Source organism: Vipera berus (genome assembly GCF_964194415.1).
Source record: "Vipera berus genome assembly, chromosome: 1".
NCBI lineage: Eukaryota > Metazoa > Chordata > Lepidosauria > Squamata > Viperidae > Vipera > Vipera berus.
This window is the reverse complement of record NC_138202.1, coordinates 223,329,504-223,349,830: the sequence shown is the minus strand read 5'-3', so window position 1 is coordinate 223,349,830 and position 20,327 is coordinate 223,329,504. Positions and strand designations below refer to the sequence as shown.

Sequence of the window (20,327 nt, the reverse complement as noted above, 5' to 3'; positions counted from 1 at the left end):
GAGAACGGTACCAACTTTGGCTGAAATCTGCATAACAAAGCTAGCAAACATTATCCTGAGCAAAGACAGAGGGACTGAGAATTCAGAGCAAAAATAAGCCACTCATAATTGAGCATCTCTAAAAAGAATTTTTAAATAATGTTTGGTTTATCTGTATCGTCTTTCCCTTCTTGATTCAATTTCATCTGGATGCTTTTCAGCACTGGGCCAGAATACCTGGGTTCAGTCAGACAAGTCTTTGTCTGGAACAAAGAACCTTCTGTCTTCCACTTTCACTCTCCACAGAAGGAAGCAAGAGTCCTACTTCTAGAACAGTATTTTCCAACTTTGGGAATTTCCAGGAGTGTGGACCTCAGCTCCCAGAATTCCACAGCCAGAATGATTTGCTGAGAATTCTGGGAGCTGAAGTTCACACTCCTGAAAATCCGCAAGGTTGGGAAATACTGTTCTAGAATAACGTACACATTCATTCAGAAGGCCATTCGTAAAGGATAAGTAGGTTAGCCTGCTGATCTAGTATGCTAAAGATCCATGATGTAGCCCATGTTTCCAACTCTGTGTACATATTTAATATGTCAGAGCAACTAACATAAATCACCTCCCTAAAAAGTAAAGATGTTATCCAATATACGGCACAATCCATTCCCTTCCTACATGTGTTACAGATTGAAGTGACTGCACTTGTTCTCTCTAGTTTGGCCTCAGCTGGGAAAACATACTGAAAGGAAAGAGCAATTCAATCCATTTCACTTTCTGCAAATTTCTCATCCCTTGGCCACATCTATTCTGCAGCACTGTTTACAATTTTTTTTAAAAAATGTCCAATTTTTGTAGGCCATCCTCTTAGCTTTTTCTGAAAAGCTTTTTCTTCTTGTGATTGGGGGTTGCATCCAACTTTATAAATAATTAAATTAATGAATAAATGTTTTTCCCCCTAACAAACATTCTTGTATATATTTTTTAAATTTTCTCTCCAATACACATTTGATGCATTTATTTTTCCTTTTCATTTACCAACTGATCCCAAATATCTAAAAAATATGAATTGACTTTCAGGATCTTCTGGATATTTGGCAGATAGGAAAACTTTATTTTTATTTATTTATTTTTTTAATTGAATTTCTATACCGCCCTTCTCCCGATGGACTCAGGGCAGTGTGCAGGGCAATAAAAGCACTACATACAAAAGTTAAAAGTAAGATTAAATTAATTAAGCCCTAACAATAAATAATTAAAAATACCCCAAAACCTTAAACCAGGCAAGCCTGTTCAAATAAATAGGTTTTCAGATCACGGCGGAAAGAGCGAAGGTCGGGAGCCATCCAGAGCTCAACCAGTAATTGATTCCAAAGGGCTGGCGCGCCCACAGAGAATGCTCTCCCCCTGGGGGCCGCAAGCCAACACTCTCTGACTGACGGCACCCTGAGGAGGCCCTCTCTGTGGGAGCGCACAGGACGAAGGGAAGATGACGCCGGCAGCAGGTGCTCCCATAAGTAATCCGGACCCATGCCATTTAGGGCTTTATAGGTAATCACCAGCACCTTAAATCTCACCCGGAGGGCAACTGGAAGCCAATGCAGCTCGTGGAGAAGAGGTGTTACATGGGAGTATCGGGAGACCCCCATCACAACTCGCGCGGCCGCATTCTGCACCAGCTGAAGCCTCTGAGTGGTCCTCAAGGGCAGCCCCATGTACAGAGCATTGCAGTAGTCTATACGAGAGGTCATGAGCACATGAGTGACTGTACGCAGGGCATCCCGGTCCAGATAGGGTCGCAACTGGCGCACCAGGCGAACCTGGGCAAAAGCCCCCCTGGTCACAGCTCCTACATGGTCTTCCAAACTGAGCTGTGAGTCCAGGAGGACACCCAAGTTGAGGTAAATGTCCTGGTTTTCTGCAATAGTCTCCTGTGGATAGAGCCTGCTACAATACCCTTCACTAGTACGTAACTGGATTAGCATCCTGCCAAATTTAGAGGGAAGGAAGGAAGGAAGGAAGGAAGGAAGGAAGGAAGGAAGGAAGGAAGGAAGGAAGGAAGGAAGGAAGGAAGGAAGGAGAGGGAAGGCCACAGTTTTCTGACTTCAACTTTCATTATACCATGCCCAGACTTTTAAACTTGCCTGCCTACAACATATCTGTGGAATCTGTTACTTGATTATTAGAGGAGACTATTAAAATTCAGTTTGCACTAGGGCAATTGTTTGCATGAATGACTACATCACCCACCTGGAATAAAACTGTTACTTACCAGAGCTAAAGTCTAGATAATGGCAGCTTCAAGTCTGCAGCCCTCCTGAATGGAGAGCGCTGGGTAGCAATCAAAGGAAAATGCCTGATACGAGAAATTTGAGTGACCGATTGATTCTTAATCACAACAGTCCGCTGGCTAAGTAATGATGCTATAAGCGGAGTCTGCATTTAGCACACAGAGTAAGGTTTGCAACTTTTGAAAAACCCAATCTGGCCCCAAGGATTACACTGCCGTTAGATTTGGAATGGCTTGCATCATTTATTGTTCACTTCAGCGCAGCTCCTTGCAGCAATGGATGAGGGAACAGAAGGAGGATTGTTGTATAAGGGCAATTCAATTCTCTTTCTAGAGGAACTGATTAATCTTTCATGACAAAATACAGACCCAAATCCTGCTGAAGGCAAACAACAGCGTAAAGTACAATTCTTAACAGATCCTAAATTATACTATTATCGTACAATTAACTTTGCAAAATTGCAGTGGGCATAGGATGCCTTGTCAAGCATGCAGGAACATCTTCGTGAAAAGAACTTGAATCATCCTTGGTAAGTGCTGCCTACTGCCTAACAGGGAAAACTGTAGCCAAACAATAAGCAGAGCGTACAGTATATAACTTTGTGTAGAGAATGCCCATGATTGTAACTTTGGCATCTACAGTTCAAAGGTCTCAGCAAGGGTGGAAATAAAGCACTCCACCAAGTCCTCAACAAGATTGAGCCTGTAGGAATCAGCTGATGGTCAACAAGGCAACATCGTAGCTAGTCTTCTCCTGCAGAAGAGCACCAACACTTCACTGCAGTATCAGTTGGTCCTAATTGGAGCCAATGTTTTTAAAATCACGCACCTAGAGCAGGGGTGTCAAACTGCCGGCACGCAGGCTGGTTGCATCATATGGAGGTCATGCCCACCACAGCTCTGGCAATGCAAAAAAGTCATGATACGTCGTGACATGTCACTTGACGCAGCGAGTTTGACAGCCGTGACCTAGAGCTAAAGAGAAAAATAATGGAACAGAATAGGCTGCTTCCAATCATCCACACCAAGAGCAGATGTGCCCCGAACCAGATGGAGCACATAAATAGGTGACCACCAGAAAGAAGAAGACAACTACATTCCAGGCTCAGAAGGATGGAGTGTTCTAGTGACTTGACAGGAAGATCCACAAACCAGATTCCTCAAGTTTCTTTAACTATGGTTTCACTTAACAAAAGGGATTGCCTTTTAAGCAACCCGTGAGAAGATTTCCTGATTATCTCTTTACAGTTCTCAGCCAAGAGTTTTTAGCAATTTTCAGAGGAAGCAGGATGGGTCCCTCAGCTGTTGCCAGTCTTTTCAGATAGGGTCATTCAATTGCACAACTGCTAAGTGTCTAAATCAGTGTTTCTCAGCCTCAGCAATTTTTAAGAGGTATGGGTTGAGCTGGACAATTCCAGAAGTGGAAGTCCATACCTCTTAAAGTTACTGAGGTTAATGATGTATTCATGTTTGCAATTCATGACTGATGGAACATCGCAGTGCCAACGTTGTGTCAGTGATAGACTACGATAAACTATTTTATTATCCAATAGATCTGTTTCAGTCCGAAGAAAGTTTTTATTAACCCAATAACAGTTAATCAGGAAAGAGTAAAGATGAGAATGTGGGGCTGGTGTGGAGGATGAATTGTAAGTGGGTTGATGCATCTCTAGGTAGAGAGATAACTGCAGGAGAGCAAATGGTTATGGTTGGAAAGGGAGAATGTATGGTTTAGTCAGTGCTATTGAATGAAAAGGGAAGAACTAAGAGGTATGGCAGTAATACTCCTTTAAGGAAGAAATGTTATCCATTTCGAAGGAACCCTAACAATAAAATGTATTGTCAGCATTTTGATTATCATTGTACCTCTTTCAACTCAGACATTAGTCTCTCAAAAAAAAAACAACAAGGAAAGGAAGAGAATAATGTGTATTTTCAGATAATTGGCCAAGAAAAACTAATAATTATATACTAGAGATTTTGACAGAGGTGGGCTTTTGTTATTTTTTTTTTCTAATAGAAACAGCACAGTTCCTATACAGAACTCAACAGCACGGACAAACACTCTTGCAGGTCTGTAAAATTTCCTTGGAATCAAGATCAACTTACAGGCACATGGAGGGACATAGTTTTCCGATCAAAATGAAGTGATTTGCCCTCTGCCTTGAGATTACCCGGTGTTTCTCTATCCAAGAGAGGTCCAACATTTCAAAGTCACCATGAAAATTTACAAATTAGCACGGCAGAATTATTGTTGCCAATAAAATGTAAACAGTCTACTCTTCTGTATATATAGAAATCTAGAGTCCCCAAACATGCTCTTGGATCATAGCCACATCAGCAGTAAAGTAGGCATGGATAGGTACCAGATTTACAGTAAACCCCAAAAGATGCCTGCAGAGCCCTGGATACATGTTCCAGTTAATTTCCCCAGAGATAACGTTATATGCTAGACGGTGTCCTCAGTTCCTTTATTTGAGAAATAAACTTTGAATAAATATCCTACCATGGAAGCTCCGAGCATAAAGAAAAAGGTAAATTTCTCAAAGGGCAAATTCTGTTATTTGGCTGCATGGGTGAGCACAATGGAAAGATGAGCTGAACAGGAGTCAGATGTGATTAACCAATTTGTTGAAGTGGAAAAGAAAAGGTGATTCACTGCATGGCTTCATCTCCTGTCATAATTAAAGAAAATAAAGTGCCGGGTGGGTGAAGCACAGAATCCCTGCAAAAAGTATATGTGTGTGAGAGAGGGGGGGAGGGAAAGGGAGGGAATGGTAAGTATAAGACCCAAATAGCAAGACCTTTCAAAAGAAAATGCACCACTCGTGAGTTTTCAGAGACAATTGATTTCTGCAATTTAAACTGAGAGTTCCCAAACAGAGTAGAGACCACCCACAATGAGAATCATAAGTGGAAATGAAACAAAGTGGTCAAGGGACTTCAGAGCTCTGTGAGAGGAGAAAGATTGTTAAATCAGTTAAAGGAAAATGAGCTTTTAAGATGAAAGCTAAGCGCCAGTAACTTTTGAGCCTGCTCACTCTGCTTGAGGGTCAAGCTGTCAATAATGGGGCAAAACTGGGTCCTCAGTAGAAGGTTAGAGGTCACTTCATTTACCAGTAGACTTTTTTTTGGGGGGGAAGCAGGGGAAGGAGAATCTCAAGTAAGAAGATGCTTTTCAGAAAACATTTTGCCTAAGAAGACTCGATGCTCCAGAGACCTTATGCCAGTCAAAGAAGAGAGACGATGGACACAGTAGTTTAACTCCCAACATGAGAGGTCTTTCTGCCCTATTCTACCATCCCATCAGAAACCTAATAAATCTTAAGTTTTAATGTTTTCCTTGGACAAACTGAATCAGACAAAACTAAGATCTCTTCCTACTCCATATTTTGTTGGTTCCTCAAAAACATGGCCTCAGATGCCTTCAGGTGCTCATTTGGATGGTTGCAAAAGGCAGTGTGGCTACTGAGATTTCTCTGAGAATTCCCAAAAGCTGAAGTACAGCTGCCGATAGTGTTTTATTGGCCATCTATCAGCTAAGTCTGTCTCCTAAAACTGACCTTTTCTTCTCTCTAAACTAGGGGTGCCCAACCTTGGCATCTTTAAGACTTGTGGACTTCAACTCCCAGAATTCTGGGAGCTGAAGCCCACAAGTTCTGAACCATCCCTCATTGTGTATAGCACAATGAAAGCCCTTCTACAAAATCTGACTCACATTTAGCTGGAGAGATAAAAAGAGAGCAGGGATGCCATTGTGCAGTTCCCAATATTAGTCAACTATTAGCAAACAGTATACAAAACAATTATTTACATCAAATTTGAGACCGGACACCTTCTTGCCTTCTTCAAATGATACAACATAGATTGTTTTCTAAAGAATCAGCGAATATTAATGTGAATTATGTTTCCTGTCCTCTTATTGCACTCCAGCAACTAGGACCTCTCTCAACATTTTCCACTCCAATTCCTTCACCTCTCCAAAACATAACTTCTTGAGTGGCATCGGACAGAGCAGAAGAAACTGAGGCAGAACAAAAGATACTCTCTGGCTCTGCTTTTCTGCTTGCATAAGACAGTCCTGAAGCCAAGCCAGCAAATGTTTCCTTCTCACAAGTCATTTTACATCAGTCAAGTATGTTCATTACGCCAGCTGTTTGATGGTTGGAGACTGCACTTGACATATTGGCGGTTACTCAATGGTTGGAGACTTCACTTGATATATTGGGGTTACTTGATAAGTAAGGGAAGAACATAAAATGATGGGACCAGATTTTTTTCTCAGGTGGGGTGGAAAGGGATTGAATAAGTTTCTTTGTTTGGGGTTTTTTTTAACTGTTGCATCTAAGCAAATGCTTTCATTACAATTTGTGATTCTTCTTTTTAACCTCCAACCCCCAGGAAAATCTGCCACCGTTTTTCAGCAGTTATGTGTGTCTTGAAGACCACACAAAAATGTTGGTGACCACATATGCAACTGGAGTCTTCTTTTTCCAAACTCTTGTGTAAATACATGAGTCATGTACCACATATAGATAGGATACAGACTCCATTTAATATGGTGGCGGGGTGTCAGGCACAAAAAAAATATTTATTGTTATAGCCTATGCATTGGAATCTTCTCAATCAGTGATCAGCATTTGCTTAGAGTTAGATAAGGGTCAATGGCACTCAGAGGAGATTGGACTTAGTTTGGTTGTGGCTATGTAAGGATTCTAGGCTGATTCCTCTTTTCACTCCACTCCCAGTTCTGCCATTCCTTCTCCCATAGGGTAGTGTTTTTTGTGATTTCCGATATCTGCTGAGACTGGCCCTCAATAATCAGTGTTCCCATGTTGACTTTCCTGAGCCCCTTCCCTGTGGCTGCCCCTGAGTTCTATATTTTATATACCAAAATTGCCATAGCTAGTGTGGCAAGGTCTTATGGAGAGGGTGCCTTGGGGCTACATAACGAGTGGGTTTGAACTAGCAGCTGCCTGTGATTTCCCTTCTCCATCTTTCCCCCTGTGCTTTGAGGGTGACATTTTGAGTAACACACAACAATTTGTTCTTATATGATAAGATGTGCTTTCCTATACTCTGGAGGGTCCCTCATTAATTTGTGTGTATTTTTTGTGGGGAAGGGAGCAGTTAAATAAGTTTGCTCTGCTGGTATACAGAACCCAGTTGAAGGTGTTACATTTTCCCCTATAATATTTAATGGCTAATTCACACATAGACTCAGCATGAGGAGAAGAACATTCTGTGAATGCCCTATCAACATAGCTTCTGGTTTCTTCCTCTCATAAAAAGATGAGTGGGCCACCAACGTTGACCACAGCTAAATCTAAAGGAATCCTCCCCTAATTTCTAAATATAAAATAAGGAACTAATCAATTCTAAAAAAAATCTGGATGGGGGCTTTCATCAGAATGAAAACTGGAAAAACAAAGCAACTTTGCAGGAAAAATGGGGGCGGCAGAAGTATCTATAAGTATAAACTGCAGCGTAAATGGGGAGGAATCTTTGAGGCCAAGTGAGTGGCATTAAAAATCATACTGAACAGATGAAAGGCTGTGAGAGTGAGGAAGCATATCCACTGCCAAGGGCAGACTTTAATTTGAACTGAAATAGGCAGTAAAAAAGACGGTTGAAGCTTCCATTTATAAATGGGGTGCGTATTTCTATTATCCATGCCTAATCCACTCTTCTCCACTATACCCACGAGTCTGATAATTGTTCTTCCTGTTGGCCCGTCAGTCTAAGCCCTGTTTTTGCTCAAGATGCTCCTTAATATGCAGCAGAACCCAAAACTGCACCAAGTAGAAACAGCGAAGGGGAAGAAATGTAATCCCAGAATGAAATCCAAGATTAGACTAGATGTATTGTCCAGAAACTGAAATGCTTGGAACGTTCTTGATGCCCCAGCCTTAAAATAGGATATGAAATCCAGAGGCCAATGGACATATCACACAGCAGTGCACAATTTTTGTCACTCAAGGGCTGTCCCCGGCTTTGTAGAACAGACAGAGAGCTGCAGTCCAACAGTGGAAAGGCAGAAATCAGGTCCCAACTGAGTAGAGGTGGAAGGTCCAGGGTTTTAAAAGATAAAAAGGGTGCCTGAAACTGTTGTCCTGCAATTCCAAGGAAATTCTCCCCCCTACCCCCCTGCCAGTAAGGGGAATCAAGGGCACCCACACCCACAACTCTAGATGATCTTCACAAAACTGTGGGCATGGCACAAATAAGCAAGAAAACTGCAGGGCAGCATGGAAAATAACGCAGAAAAGTTGAGAATTAGGGAAATTGTGTGCAATGGAATTCAGCTTTAAATAGAGCATTACTCACATATAATGGGAAGGAGGGAAGTGAGGCCTGAAAAAAAACAAGAAATTGTGCAGTTGTATATGGCCTATTTGTCCATTCCTAAAATGACTACCTACAACTTGGAAGCTTCTTTTTGAGGTGAGATACACTCAGAACTGGTACCTTGGCCTTTCCCCAGTTAATTTTCAGGAAATAAACTCTAGAGTGAACTGCTACACTTAAGACAAAATAGTTTGGGGAGCTCCATCTGGATAAAAGTCCTAGGTATTGGTTTTGCATGCTCATTACACATTGAAGTGGCCACAACTAAGACTTAATGATGAGTAATTTCTTCTCTCTTTTTAAAATATCTCATTATGCAGAACATATAACCCGAAGGCAGTGAAATTTGGGGAGGTATTTTGGGAATTCAATTTCTTTCCAGATGAGATCTTAAGTGGATTTTTAAATAACAGCCCAGTTTTGTTTTGGATTAGCAACGCAAGAAAAGTCCTGCCTTTGTATTTGTTTTTTTCTTCATTTGTTTGATTTTTATCTTGATATACAGGTAGTCCTCGACTTACGACCACAATTGAGCCCAAAATTTCTGTTGCTTTAGACAGTTGTCAAGTGAATTTTGCCCCATTTTATGACCTCCCTTGCCACAGTTGTTAAGTGAATCACTGTATTTGCTAAGCTAATAACATGATTGTTAAATGAGTCTGGATTCCCCACTGACTTTGCTCGTCAGAAAGTTGCAAAAGGGGAATCACATCATGCCAGGACACTGCAACCATCATAAATATGACCCAGTTGACCAGTGTCCAAATTTTGATTATGTGACCACGGAGATGCTGTAACAGTTGTGTGAAAAATAGTCATAAGTCACTTTTTTCAGAGCCACTGCAACTTTGAATGGTCACTAAATCAATGGCTGTATGTCAAGACTACCTGTGGATGTTTAAATTCAGATTTACAAAGGCTACAGCAATTTGCAAACTCCAGTACAAGTCGGACCAACTAAGAGGAGAATTCTGCAATTGAGCTAGTTCCTGTTCACTGGAATGCCACCCCTTCTAACTTTTGACAAACCAAGTCCTGTTTCAATGAATGTTGGTTAAAAAAAACCCCACACCTCATTCCTTATGTGATGGCTGGCACAAATGAACCTCTCTCACTTACTCATTTCCACATACCTCTCTCTGGATGTGAAATAATACTTCATGAACTTGTGAGAAAACCATGTCCAAAACAATCAAGTGTGTGATGTTATAACCAAGCTGGACCTTGATATGAAAATGAGAAGGCCCAATGATGATTAATACACTTATTCAGAACAAAACAGAATAACAGAGTCGGAAGGGACCTTCGAGGTCTTCTAGTCCAACCCCCTGCTTGAATAGGAGACCCTATACAGTTCCAGAGAAATGGCTGTCCAATTTCTTTTTAAAAATTCCCAGTGATGGAGCGCCCACCTCTTCTGAAGGCAAGCCGTTCCAGTGATTGATTGTTGTAACTATAATTTCTCCTTAGTTCTAGGTTGAACAGTTGAATAATTCTATTCAAACAGCACATTCTGGATTTTGATGTGCTAGGCAGGTCTTAAAGTGTGCCTTCTTTGCTTAATGTTCCAGCTGAAGAAAAGCAATTTGTTGCCCTGTAAATGTTTTTTGTGCGTGCATGTCATCCGTAAACTTACTTTTTCTATACAATAATCACTTTTGTGGCTCTTAATGGACTTAATGGATAAACTGCAAGCGCTTTTTTTTTATTCAGAGTGGGAGACTATTCGGAATGAAAAATGCCGAAAATGTAACAGAGCATTAAATTAATAAGTGTGCTTTTGCAGGTTTTGATGACATCAGATCTCCAAAGCATTTCATGTCCAGCCTCTCCAATGGTAAGCAATCCAAAGACTGTCAGTAACGTTTTGTTCCAGCCACTACATCCTCTTAGCTTACTACTCCCAAGTGTGCTGAAAACATTCTGGTTCGCCCTTATGCAACACATGGACAATCCTGTCGGTTCCCATCTCGCTGATGATCTTTTTATGCAAGTCATCGGGTTTTAAGTTGATGGTCCTAGCTTTTATTACAAAATGTGTATTTCTTTAATTACAGTAAATCTGGGAGAATGTGATTGTCTCATATTTAGGATTTTTGGAAAAACTGATGACAACCGAGTCTTATTTTATTACAGCACCAGCTTTTGCAGGCCAGGTTTGCTTCATTGGCAGAATAAGCCCAAGTCCCATGCGGAGAACGCGCAAAAGGTATTCTCAGACTTGAGAAACACAAGATTTGGTTCCCACTCAGCCAAGGAGCTCAGTCAACAAAGAGATTACCTGTATAAGCAGCTTTGAGCTCCCAGAGGAAAAGAAAATAAGCAAACAATAAGAAATATTAGAGATAGAGGGGGGAAAAAACAGATTGCTGTGGGGATCAGGACACAAAGAGAAGGTTGAAGGTAAACTGAGTGCTCCGTGTAATGTAGAAGAAGAGTCACTACCTTTCCCTTCTGTAGTAAATGTCCCTATACTATATTTATTGTATAGTAAATATATTTTCCCCCGAAAATAGATTGCCTCTCATTGTTATTTTCATATGTATAATTCTTTTTGGCTTTCCCCTCTCTACTCCAAGAACTGCCAAGTTCTCTGAGGAAACAGAACTTTTTGGGATCAGTATACACCTAAGCCTAACACCTCTGCTGATCTTCAAGAAAAAGAACATAGTCATATAATAGTGGGTAACTGAATTAAAAGCGAAATCCTCAAGATATCGATCGCGAAAGATGTAGATCTTAGAACAGAAAACATCCAATGGGTGATGCAAATTTAGATTTGAAATTTTCCATCTCTGACTGATGTAAGTCATTGATTTCTCGTTATTAAACATACTTGTTTCTCTTCCTCCTCTTCCTCCTCCTCCTTCTCCTGACTTCCTTTTCTTCCTTCCTTCCCTTTTACTCGTTGCTCAGGAGGTCTCTGACTATGTATGATTTGAGATTTTTCTTTTAAAATGGCCCTTTGCACTGGCATTCTTGCACTGATCCCAGCAGACTACAGTTATAACACCAAGCAAGCCTCAGCCAGCCCACCAGCCTGGCAGGACTTTCCATCACCAGCATTGCCACAGCGGGATAGAAGTGGACATAAAAGAAAGCTGCCTCAGATGCAAGTGAAAGTGAAATGGGAGCCACTCCAAAGAGTATCATTATTTCTTCTCTATTGAAAAGTTTTGCCAAGTACTGTATATACAGTGGAAAGTAATCTACACAAAGCATACGGATTTGGGAAAGCTGCTTCCAAGCAAAATATATCGGGTTGCTTTCCCTTCTTTAAAAAAAACAACAACAAAGAATTATATACTCTGTTAGCCGTGCTGGTATAAAACTACAGTCCTCGGGGAGAGCCGTGAACAAAACTCCATTTATCAGGAATAGCAGTGCATGTAAAAGCACATATATAAGGAAAAATTGCAAATGACATGAAATGCAGTTTTCCAATAGCTCTTTCACTGGGGGAAAAAAAAAACTATACAAAAGTGTAGAAAAAGTCAGACAAGAACCTGGAACTGACACTGAATGCATTTAGAATGAGGAATCGATTCTGCTGTAATGTCGCCGGCTAAATAGGAGCCACACAGAGTTGTGAGGGTAGATGACAAAGGACCAAATACGGAGCTTTGAGCCCCTTGGAGGCAAAAGAGAAATCCACGACACAAATAAATTAAATTGACACAAAGGAGTTTAGTACATCTTATAAAAAGCTCGAGGCATAACTGAAACCTGCTAAGCTTGCAAGCCGCCCTGAGTCTTCGGAGAAGGGCGGGATATAAATGGAATTAAAATTAAAAAAAATAAAAAAATAAATAAACCTCCAAGTTGCCAAACCGGCTGCTGGAGACCAGACAACCTGCTTTTATGTCTCTGAACTGAACCTGTTTTGTGTCAAGGAAAGCTGCCTCGCCCTTCCAAGCAGATCTTCCACCTGTCCAATCTTACCTGGAGAGATCTGCCCACTCACTCACCCCATTCCCCCCACAGTGTGTACCTGCATTCCTCCCCCCCCCCCAGGTATTGGGCCTTTGGAGAAGTTGAGAGTTTGCCCAGAACAAAAAGGAGCTGAACTTCAAGCAATGTCTGGGAATTTAAAAAAGTAGGTCTCCTCTGAGTAAAATCAGTGCCTGGTAACATCATGTCCAGGCTGTTGGGATGCAGTTGGTTCTTGTTGTTTTCCAGGATGGTGTTTTTCCCCCAATCTCCAATCTAGGCTGCAATCCTGAGATTTCCTAGTGGTTTTTCATTGTTACATGCACTCTCAGGTTTGGCTTAGGTCATTCACTCACTCACTGTGGCCAACAGCCACAGTCAAATCATTTTCAGCTGAACACTGAGGCACAACTAGTTCTTTAGAATTCACGAAGACCAGTGAAATTAAAATAATAGCAAAACTTTACTGGTTACAGTGTACATACACATGCACACACACAAATACTCATCCACATTTAGCTACATCTTTCTCAACTAGGCTGGCAGGTACTAGCCAAAGGGATGAAGCCACCAAGTCTGGATCCAAAGATGATTCAAAGAGTAGATGGACTTCAAGACTCCTTTTATCCCCCAGAGTCCTTCCTTGCTTTGCTTTGTTGATTCTCAAGTCTGGCAGCTACTCTCGCCCTGCCACTTCACAAGTCTGGTAGTTGTTGATGGGACAGGGGGGTGGGAGAAGCTTTCCATTGTTCAAGCCCAATTTCTTTTGTTTGGTTCACCTATTTCTCCTTTGTTTCTTTGATGACTTAGTTCCTTCTTATTTAACTCCTGAAAGGATCTTTTAGACAAGATTTTAGACAAGATTTAGACAAGATTTATCCACTAGCACTGATGATGTTACCCAGTTTGAGTAATGAAACATCTGCAAAAAAAAAAACACAAAGCAAAAAAACAGTCAAGCTCAGAGAGCACCAAGGACCCCATTATCCACCCTGCTTATGGGCCTGCTTCATCTTTAGATAATAATAATGATAACTTTATTGTCACTTTGAATGTACACCAATCGGCATACATCAAAATGAAATTTCGTTGCATACAGCTCTCAAAGGGTCACCACCTCCGATATATACTTCTTGTTCGTGGCCCGCTCAAATTTCACATTGTCCATTTTAGTCTCTAGGGAGTGAACGATGGCACACAGGACAGATGGAAATGGGGCTCCATGTGGATTAGCCCTCAAATTCGCTTGTATTCTGACAACCTCGCCTTCTTTCCTTTAGGTATGGCAGCTTCAGCCCAGTCTCACACCATCCAAATACCACCTAGTTTAGATTATCAAGATAACATACAAAGAACGATGACAGGAATTGGGTATGTCTAATTTAAAGAAAAAAAAACTAGGGGTAATATGATAGCAGTGTCCCCCTATTTAAGGGGCTGCAACAAAGAAGGGGGGTGAGTGTCAACCTATTTCCCAAAGCACCAGAAGGCAGGACAAGAAGGAATGGATGGAAACTAATCAAGGAGAGAAGCAACCTAGAACTAAGGAGAAATTTCCTGAAAATTAAAATCAGTGGAACAACTTGCCTCCAGAAATTGTGGGTGCTCCAACACTGCAGGTTTTAAAGAAGAGATTGGACAACCATTTGTATAGGGTCTCCTGCTTAAGTAGGGGGTTGGACTAGAAGAACTTCCAACTCTGTTCCAACTCTATTATTCAAATCTCCCTACCATATTCTCAACAGAGAAGATCTGCCAATTAATAATGAGGCTGCTGGAGGGAATGAGATTGGATGAACGTTCCAAGACAATGGCCGAAAGCAATCAATGATTATGACGGCTAGCTTTCCACCCAGGCACTTGCCTTCAGATGAGCGATGTGCTTAATATGCATTTGAATTAGTTTTTCCCGTGTCTTTTCACATTTTCGAGGCCTTCTCAGCTGACAAGCAAAATGTGGTCCTTTCAACAACAGGGATGGATACCCTAAAACCTCTCGGGCAGATCTTCAGTTGGGCGTCCTAGGGACTGAAAACTTCAGCAAAGGAAATTGGGAATTGTCCTCTCTGAATTCAGTTGACCAAAGCAGCTCTGATGTCAAAGAACTTGATTTCACCAAAAATAGGGGACAGCACTCTCATCTGTAATAACCCTCCAATTTTTTTTCGTATTTTTACAATTTATCTTTTCCAAATTGACTATATTACAAGGAGTGAATTAATAATTTATCCCTCCCTGGGGTGAGGGGTAGTAATAGTAGAATGCATAAAAATCAAATCTCTCTTATTTAGAATGACTCTGATATTAAAATCCAGCTAAGTACTTTTATTCCCCCAGCCTCAATTCTCCACCTTTAAAGTATAAAAAAGAATATTATTATCATGTTGGGAGTCTGAACAAAAATCATACTGATACCTGACATTTGAAGTATAATTATGTTTTCAGTTTTGAAAAGAAAAAAAATCTAGATCAGGTTGTTGTCTCTGTTTCAGGACCGTTCACCAGTCTGCAGCTTTTCACTGACAAAGAACGGCAGGAGTTTGTCCTTTTCGAATCAATGTTTGTCAATTAAAGCACAAGGAGCAGAGAAAACTGACTTGGCTATTAAAAGCAAAAACACAGTTTCAAACTAAATAGGATCATTAGCAAAGAAAAGAGAACTCAGCCTTCATTGGAGAAATCTTATTGCTAAAAAAAGACATGGCTCAGGATGGCTTAGTAATTATGTCTGTTGATTTTTCTTTCTTACCCTTCTCTGCTTCTAGTGCAAATCTATTGGGAGAGATGCACTTCTAAATTAGATAATTTACAAAATTAGATTCCTGATGTAAACATAAGAGGCCTGATAGGAAAAAAATAATACGATCGTAGCCCATCAAATACTGGAAAGAAGATTCCCAAATATTTAAGTCACATGAGACTGGAATTACTTTTGCTGAATCCATGCTGATTTTTTTCACCATGACTTGTTCTTATTTACCCTTAAGTAATTTTTTTTTGCTTGAATGCCATTTGAAGCAATAAATATATATTGTCGAATTCTATCAATTGAGTGGACACAGGCACTAAACCCCTAAACAAACATTTAATGTGTGGATAACATATATGTATGTTGAGCGATGGAGACTATATTGGAGATATGAACACCTGTCCTAGGAAGTTCCTTTTCTGCTCTGAATAACCGGGGTAATTCATATCTGTACAAACCTTCCTTAAAGTGTCCTGTGAGTTTTTAAGGGATACAACTCAACAATATATATTTATTTCATGTTTCTGAAGTGTTGCTCTGTAAAGTGGATTGTGGTCTCTGAAGGCCACTGCAAATGAGACATCTTAGTATTGGATATCAGGTATGTCAAGATAGGATTCTTGTAAGCCACATATAAAAAATAATTATATCAGCATGTATACTATAAACAACAGAGAGAGAGAGAGAGAGAGAGAGAGAGAGAGAGAGAGAGAGAGAGAGAGAGAGAGAGAGAGAGAGAGAGAGAGAGAGAGAGAGAGAACTGCTATCTTTCCTACAGAGAAAGCTATCTCTTTGTGATAATTTCACATTTGTTCAAAATAGTAGTAAACAAAATAAATATTATGTGCCACATCTACTCTGTGTACTCTTTGTATCTTCCCAAATGCATTTTTAACTCCCTCCCAAAAAATAAAAATGGTAGAAAATAGAATGAAGATGGTCTTCATGGATACAATTACCATGAGTCCTTTAATGTTAAAGAGACTCTGATGCAAAAAAAAGAGAGAAAAGGTTATTGGTGGATCAGGTAGTTGAAGAATCAATATTGATTCATATCTGGCATTTTGCATAACATCTGAATTTTTAAACTGGATGAAGTTGAAATGACATGAGGACAAGTAATGATGCATAAAGCATTGAGAAAGTGCTGCATTATATCAGTGAGGCACATTTGGGTTATTTATTTATTTAGCGTAGGGCAAAATAAATTTGGGTCATCAGCAGGGTTTTTGAACGTGCATTCATGCAAAGAACAAATTTCTACTAAAACCCAGAGTCTTGAAAAGCACTTCCGTTGGCTGTTTCAGAAGAACTAATACTTGATCAGCTTCAGGGCTGCCGATGAGCATCTCCATGGAGAGAAAAAAGGTGAGATTATAAAGTGCTCTCTTTTAATTTCTGAAAAAAAACCCTAAAGTAATTATGTTAGCTTGCAAAGTATAATGGGAATGGCTAACAACTCAGGTGTCCAACTGCTGTTGGCACTAATTTGTGCAAGAATTATGTGCCCTGGTGTGCCTGGGTTTGTAATTAACAATTCGGTAGCAATATAAGCTTTATATTTATATAGCCATTGACTACAGTAATAAAAGCAAACGCTTAGGATTGGTAATGTTACTCCTGATTTGTAGCTGAATTTTCACTGAAAAGCATCAGAGTCAGTAATTTGGAAATCCTTCCAATCTATTTACATGTTTAGATCAAGCTTTGATGTGACATTCAGAAAATAATGATTGACACTTGCAAACCAGCCTTTGGTTTTTCCTCAGAAAAGTGTGATTAAAAATGCAATTGGTGTGTAGAAATAAACTACGAAATACTGTGATGGCAAATAAAAAAATATTGTTTTATTTAGCCTCACAGCATCTTATAGTTTGTTCGAGTCTGGAAAAGATTCACTGACTTTGATAGAAGTCCTCTACAGTACTATCAGTATCTTGTGTGGAGTTTCATTTGAAGTGGTTTTAAGTAATTTTAAGGCATATAAAATATGATTAGGTAATTTGATTTCTGAAAAATTGTTTTTTTTTAAATTAGGAGGCATCTTGTTTTAAACATAGCATTTTTAAAAAGTCATTAGTTACTAGAGTTTCCTCTGCACCCAACTGCCTCCATCACAAACACTTTAAGCCAAAAAGCAGCTTTAGCTTGATTAGTGAGACTGAAAAGGAATCATATATTATACACTATTAACAAAGAATTTACATGGGTCTTTTCTTAAATTGTAATGTTAACAGCTGTTCCTTGGAATGTTTTCACTATTTTTCAGATGAACGTATTCATTTTCTTCATAATTTTACTAACAGTTCCCAGCATAGTTCTTTTTGTGGCTTTTGTCCAGAACAACAGAAATGATTTATTAAGTAAGTAAAAAGATGATGATGATGATGATGATGATGATGATGATGATGATGATGATGATGATGAAGTGTTCCAAAATGTTTCATAAATCAGGAGAAAATAATATCATAGTGATATTGGAGAGGGATGTTTACATCTTTTTCAGGAGAAATAACTTAGTTTACATTGCTGAAAGTTTTTAATATATAGTAAATTATATCCTACAATAGGCAAAATATATTTATCCAAATTTAGAACCAAACTTTTTTCAAAATACCAACATCTTTTTCTTAATAGCTATATCTCATACAGGGGTACCTTGGTACTCAACTGTTTCAAAATTCATCAGATTTGGTGCTCAATGCATTTTGATGTGAAAACATTGTCCCAGTACTTGGCATTTGTTTAGTACTCAGCGCACTATGATAGGAAGAGAAGGATGGCTGTGGAGAACGGGCAGAAAGTCAGCCATTCTGGGATGGTTGCTACAAAATGAGGGAGACAGGCACAGAGGGCAGACAGGAAGTCGGCCATGCCGGGAAGGTCACTGACACAGAAAAAGGGACAGACAAAAAGTTATTCACAGTCCAAACAAAGGGTCATGTGGTAAGTCACATGGTTTGTTTGGGACTTATCCTTTTTTGGTACTTGTTGCCAGGGCTTTTTTTCTCATAGAATGCTCAGAAAGGCATTCCGGCATCTTTTTTTTTTGCAAAAAAAAAAAAAAAGCTCCCTCTGAAAGCCTATTGCAGGACTAGGCAATCTTGGCCCTTTTTTATGACTCGTGGACTTCAACTCCCAGAAATCCTGAGCCAGCCATGCTGAGGGGAAAGGGAGAGGTTTCCAAGCTGACCCATGCTGGCTTAGGAATTCTGGGAGTTGAAGTCCTTGAGTCATAAAAGAGCCTACGCTAGAGGAGGACTTTAAAATTATTTACAGGGTTACTTCTTTAGGAACTAAACTTTTAGAATGTAAAACAGCTAATTCAAAAAAGCCAACAGGAAAGAACCTCACATTTTTCATCTGCTTCTGTCTTTTGGAAGGTAAAATTAGATAACAAAATAATCTATTTCTTATGTTAACATCTCTGCAATGAAATCAAAGGTAACAGGAAAGAAATGAGAAACATTTTTCTCAATGTAATATGTCTAATTTAGCTGATGCTAGAAAAAAATAGTATCTTTTGTACATACTCTTGAAAACTATTTTGAATCTATAACCATCTATTACAACTAAACCACTTTAAATTAAACAGTTCTTAAGAATGAAATATTCCTAATTTGGACTTTACTTTTACTGTTTGGACTGTTGTGTGTTTTGAAAAATAGATTATTTAGAATCTAGTTATGTTGCACTTCAGTCTTTAAATAATTAACCTAGTATATACATAACAATATATGATGTTTTCCATGGTGAGCTTAACATCAATAACAATATTTATTAAAAAGGATAAAATAATTTCTGGTGGTATTATCTGTATATTAAAATTTTCTTTAGTCACAATCTTTCACTTTTCACGTTCTGGAAAAGCAGTGGTCATGTATCCTAGCAAAAGATGTTACATATGTGCATAAGCGTAGTCAGTAGCATATGCCCTTTTAAAAATATCAAACATGCAAAGAAACAAAAATAAGTCCAAAATATCTGTATTACATCCAGAAATGCCAACTTTGCAACCAATATTTCTCATCCATAACAATGGCACCATAAGGATACCTGCATACATGCAAATGCTTCTCTGGGACCTGTAACACAGCAGAGATTGCTTTTTCCTTCCAGTAACAGATTGCTGGGAAATACCAAACATGGCCTTAAGAATTCCAATGTTTGTTACAAATTTTTCTGGATATGGTTGGAAAGAGGCCTAGAAATGCCAGCACAAATACATCACACTTGCTGAATGTGCACACGCAACTAATTACAATCTTCAATTATATGTTATATATCCAGGGCATTTTTTCCCATAGAACGCTCAGAACAGCGTTCTGGCACCTTTTTTTGCACACACACACACACACACACACACACACACACACACACAGACACACAAAAGCTGAAGGAAACTGTTCCAGAGAGCCAAATTCTCCTCAGGCAGCCAGGTTGCAGAGGAGCAGAATGCATCGCAGCGACAGGCCTTCAGATGGCTCAAATCAAAGGAAATGCGATCTGTACAGGCTAATTTAAAAGTGGGAGGGTAAGAAGGGCCGAGTGTGAACAGGTTGCTTAGCAACCTGCTAAAACAGTCTCTGTAACTTTCAGCTCCCCGTGCCTTGCCTTTTTTAAGCTGGGAAGTTGAAAAAAAGGCTAAAAAGAAGGCAATAGAGTGCTATCAAGGAAAATGTATAGATATAGCCAGCAGACGTTTAGGGAACCTTTATTTTTCATACACTGTTCAAATTTTGTTTTAATGCCATGGTGATACACAATCAAATATAGTCAGTCCTTTTTTTTAATCCCAAAGCATCTGTTCGTTAAATACAGTATAACAAAGTTTTGGATGATGGAATCATTTTTTTATCCAAGGATAACTAATGATAACAGCTCTTGAATCTGTTATTTTGTTTTATTTTTGCACAAAAAACTTGTATAATTTGCATTTGCATTCATTTACAAATAGAATATGTTGTTAAAATGTATTGGTGTTGAAATAATTAGTGCACACATATACCTAAAACCAGTTTATTGCATTTGGCA

At 39.4% G+C, this 20,327-nt stretch overlaps 1 protein-coding gene across 1 annotated transcript in view; it reads left to right on the top strand.

Moving 5' to 3' along the window:
* Positions 1 to 18,165: 18,165 nt before the first annotated feature.
* TPO (thyroid peroxidase) overlaps positions 18,166 to 20,327 on the top strand; it is a gene marked incomplete at both ends in the record, with an annotated part of 51,005 nt that continues 48,843 nt past the window's right edge. Inside the window, one exon of the mRNA XM_081345580.1 lies at positions 18,166 to 18,239. Coding sequence (XP_081201706.1) covers positions 18,166 to 18,239 — 74 coding nt within the window. The remainder of the gene's footprint in view (positions 18,240 to 20,327) is intronic.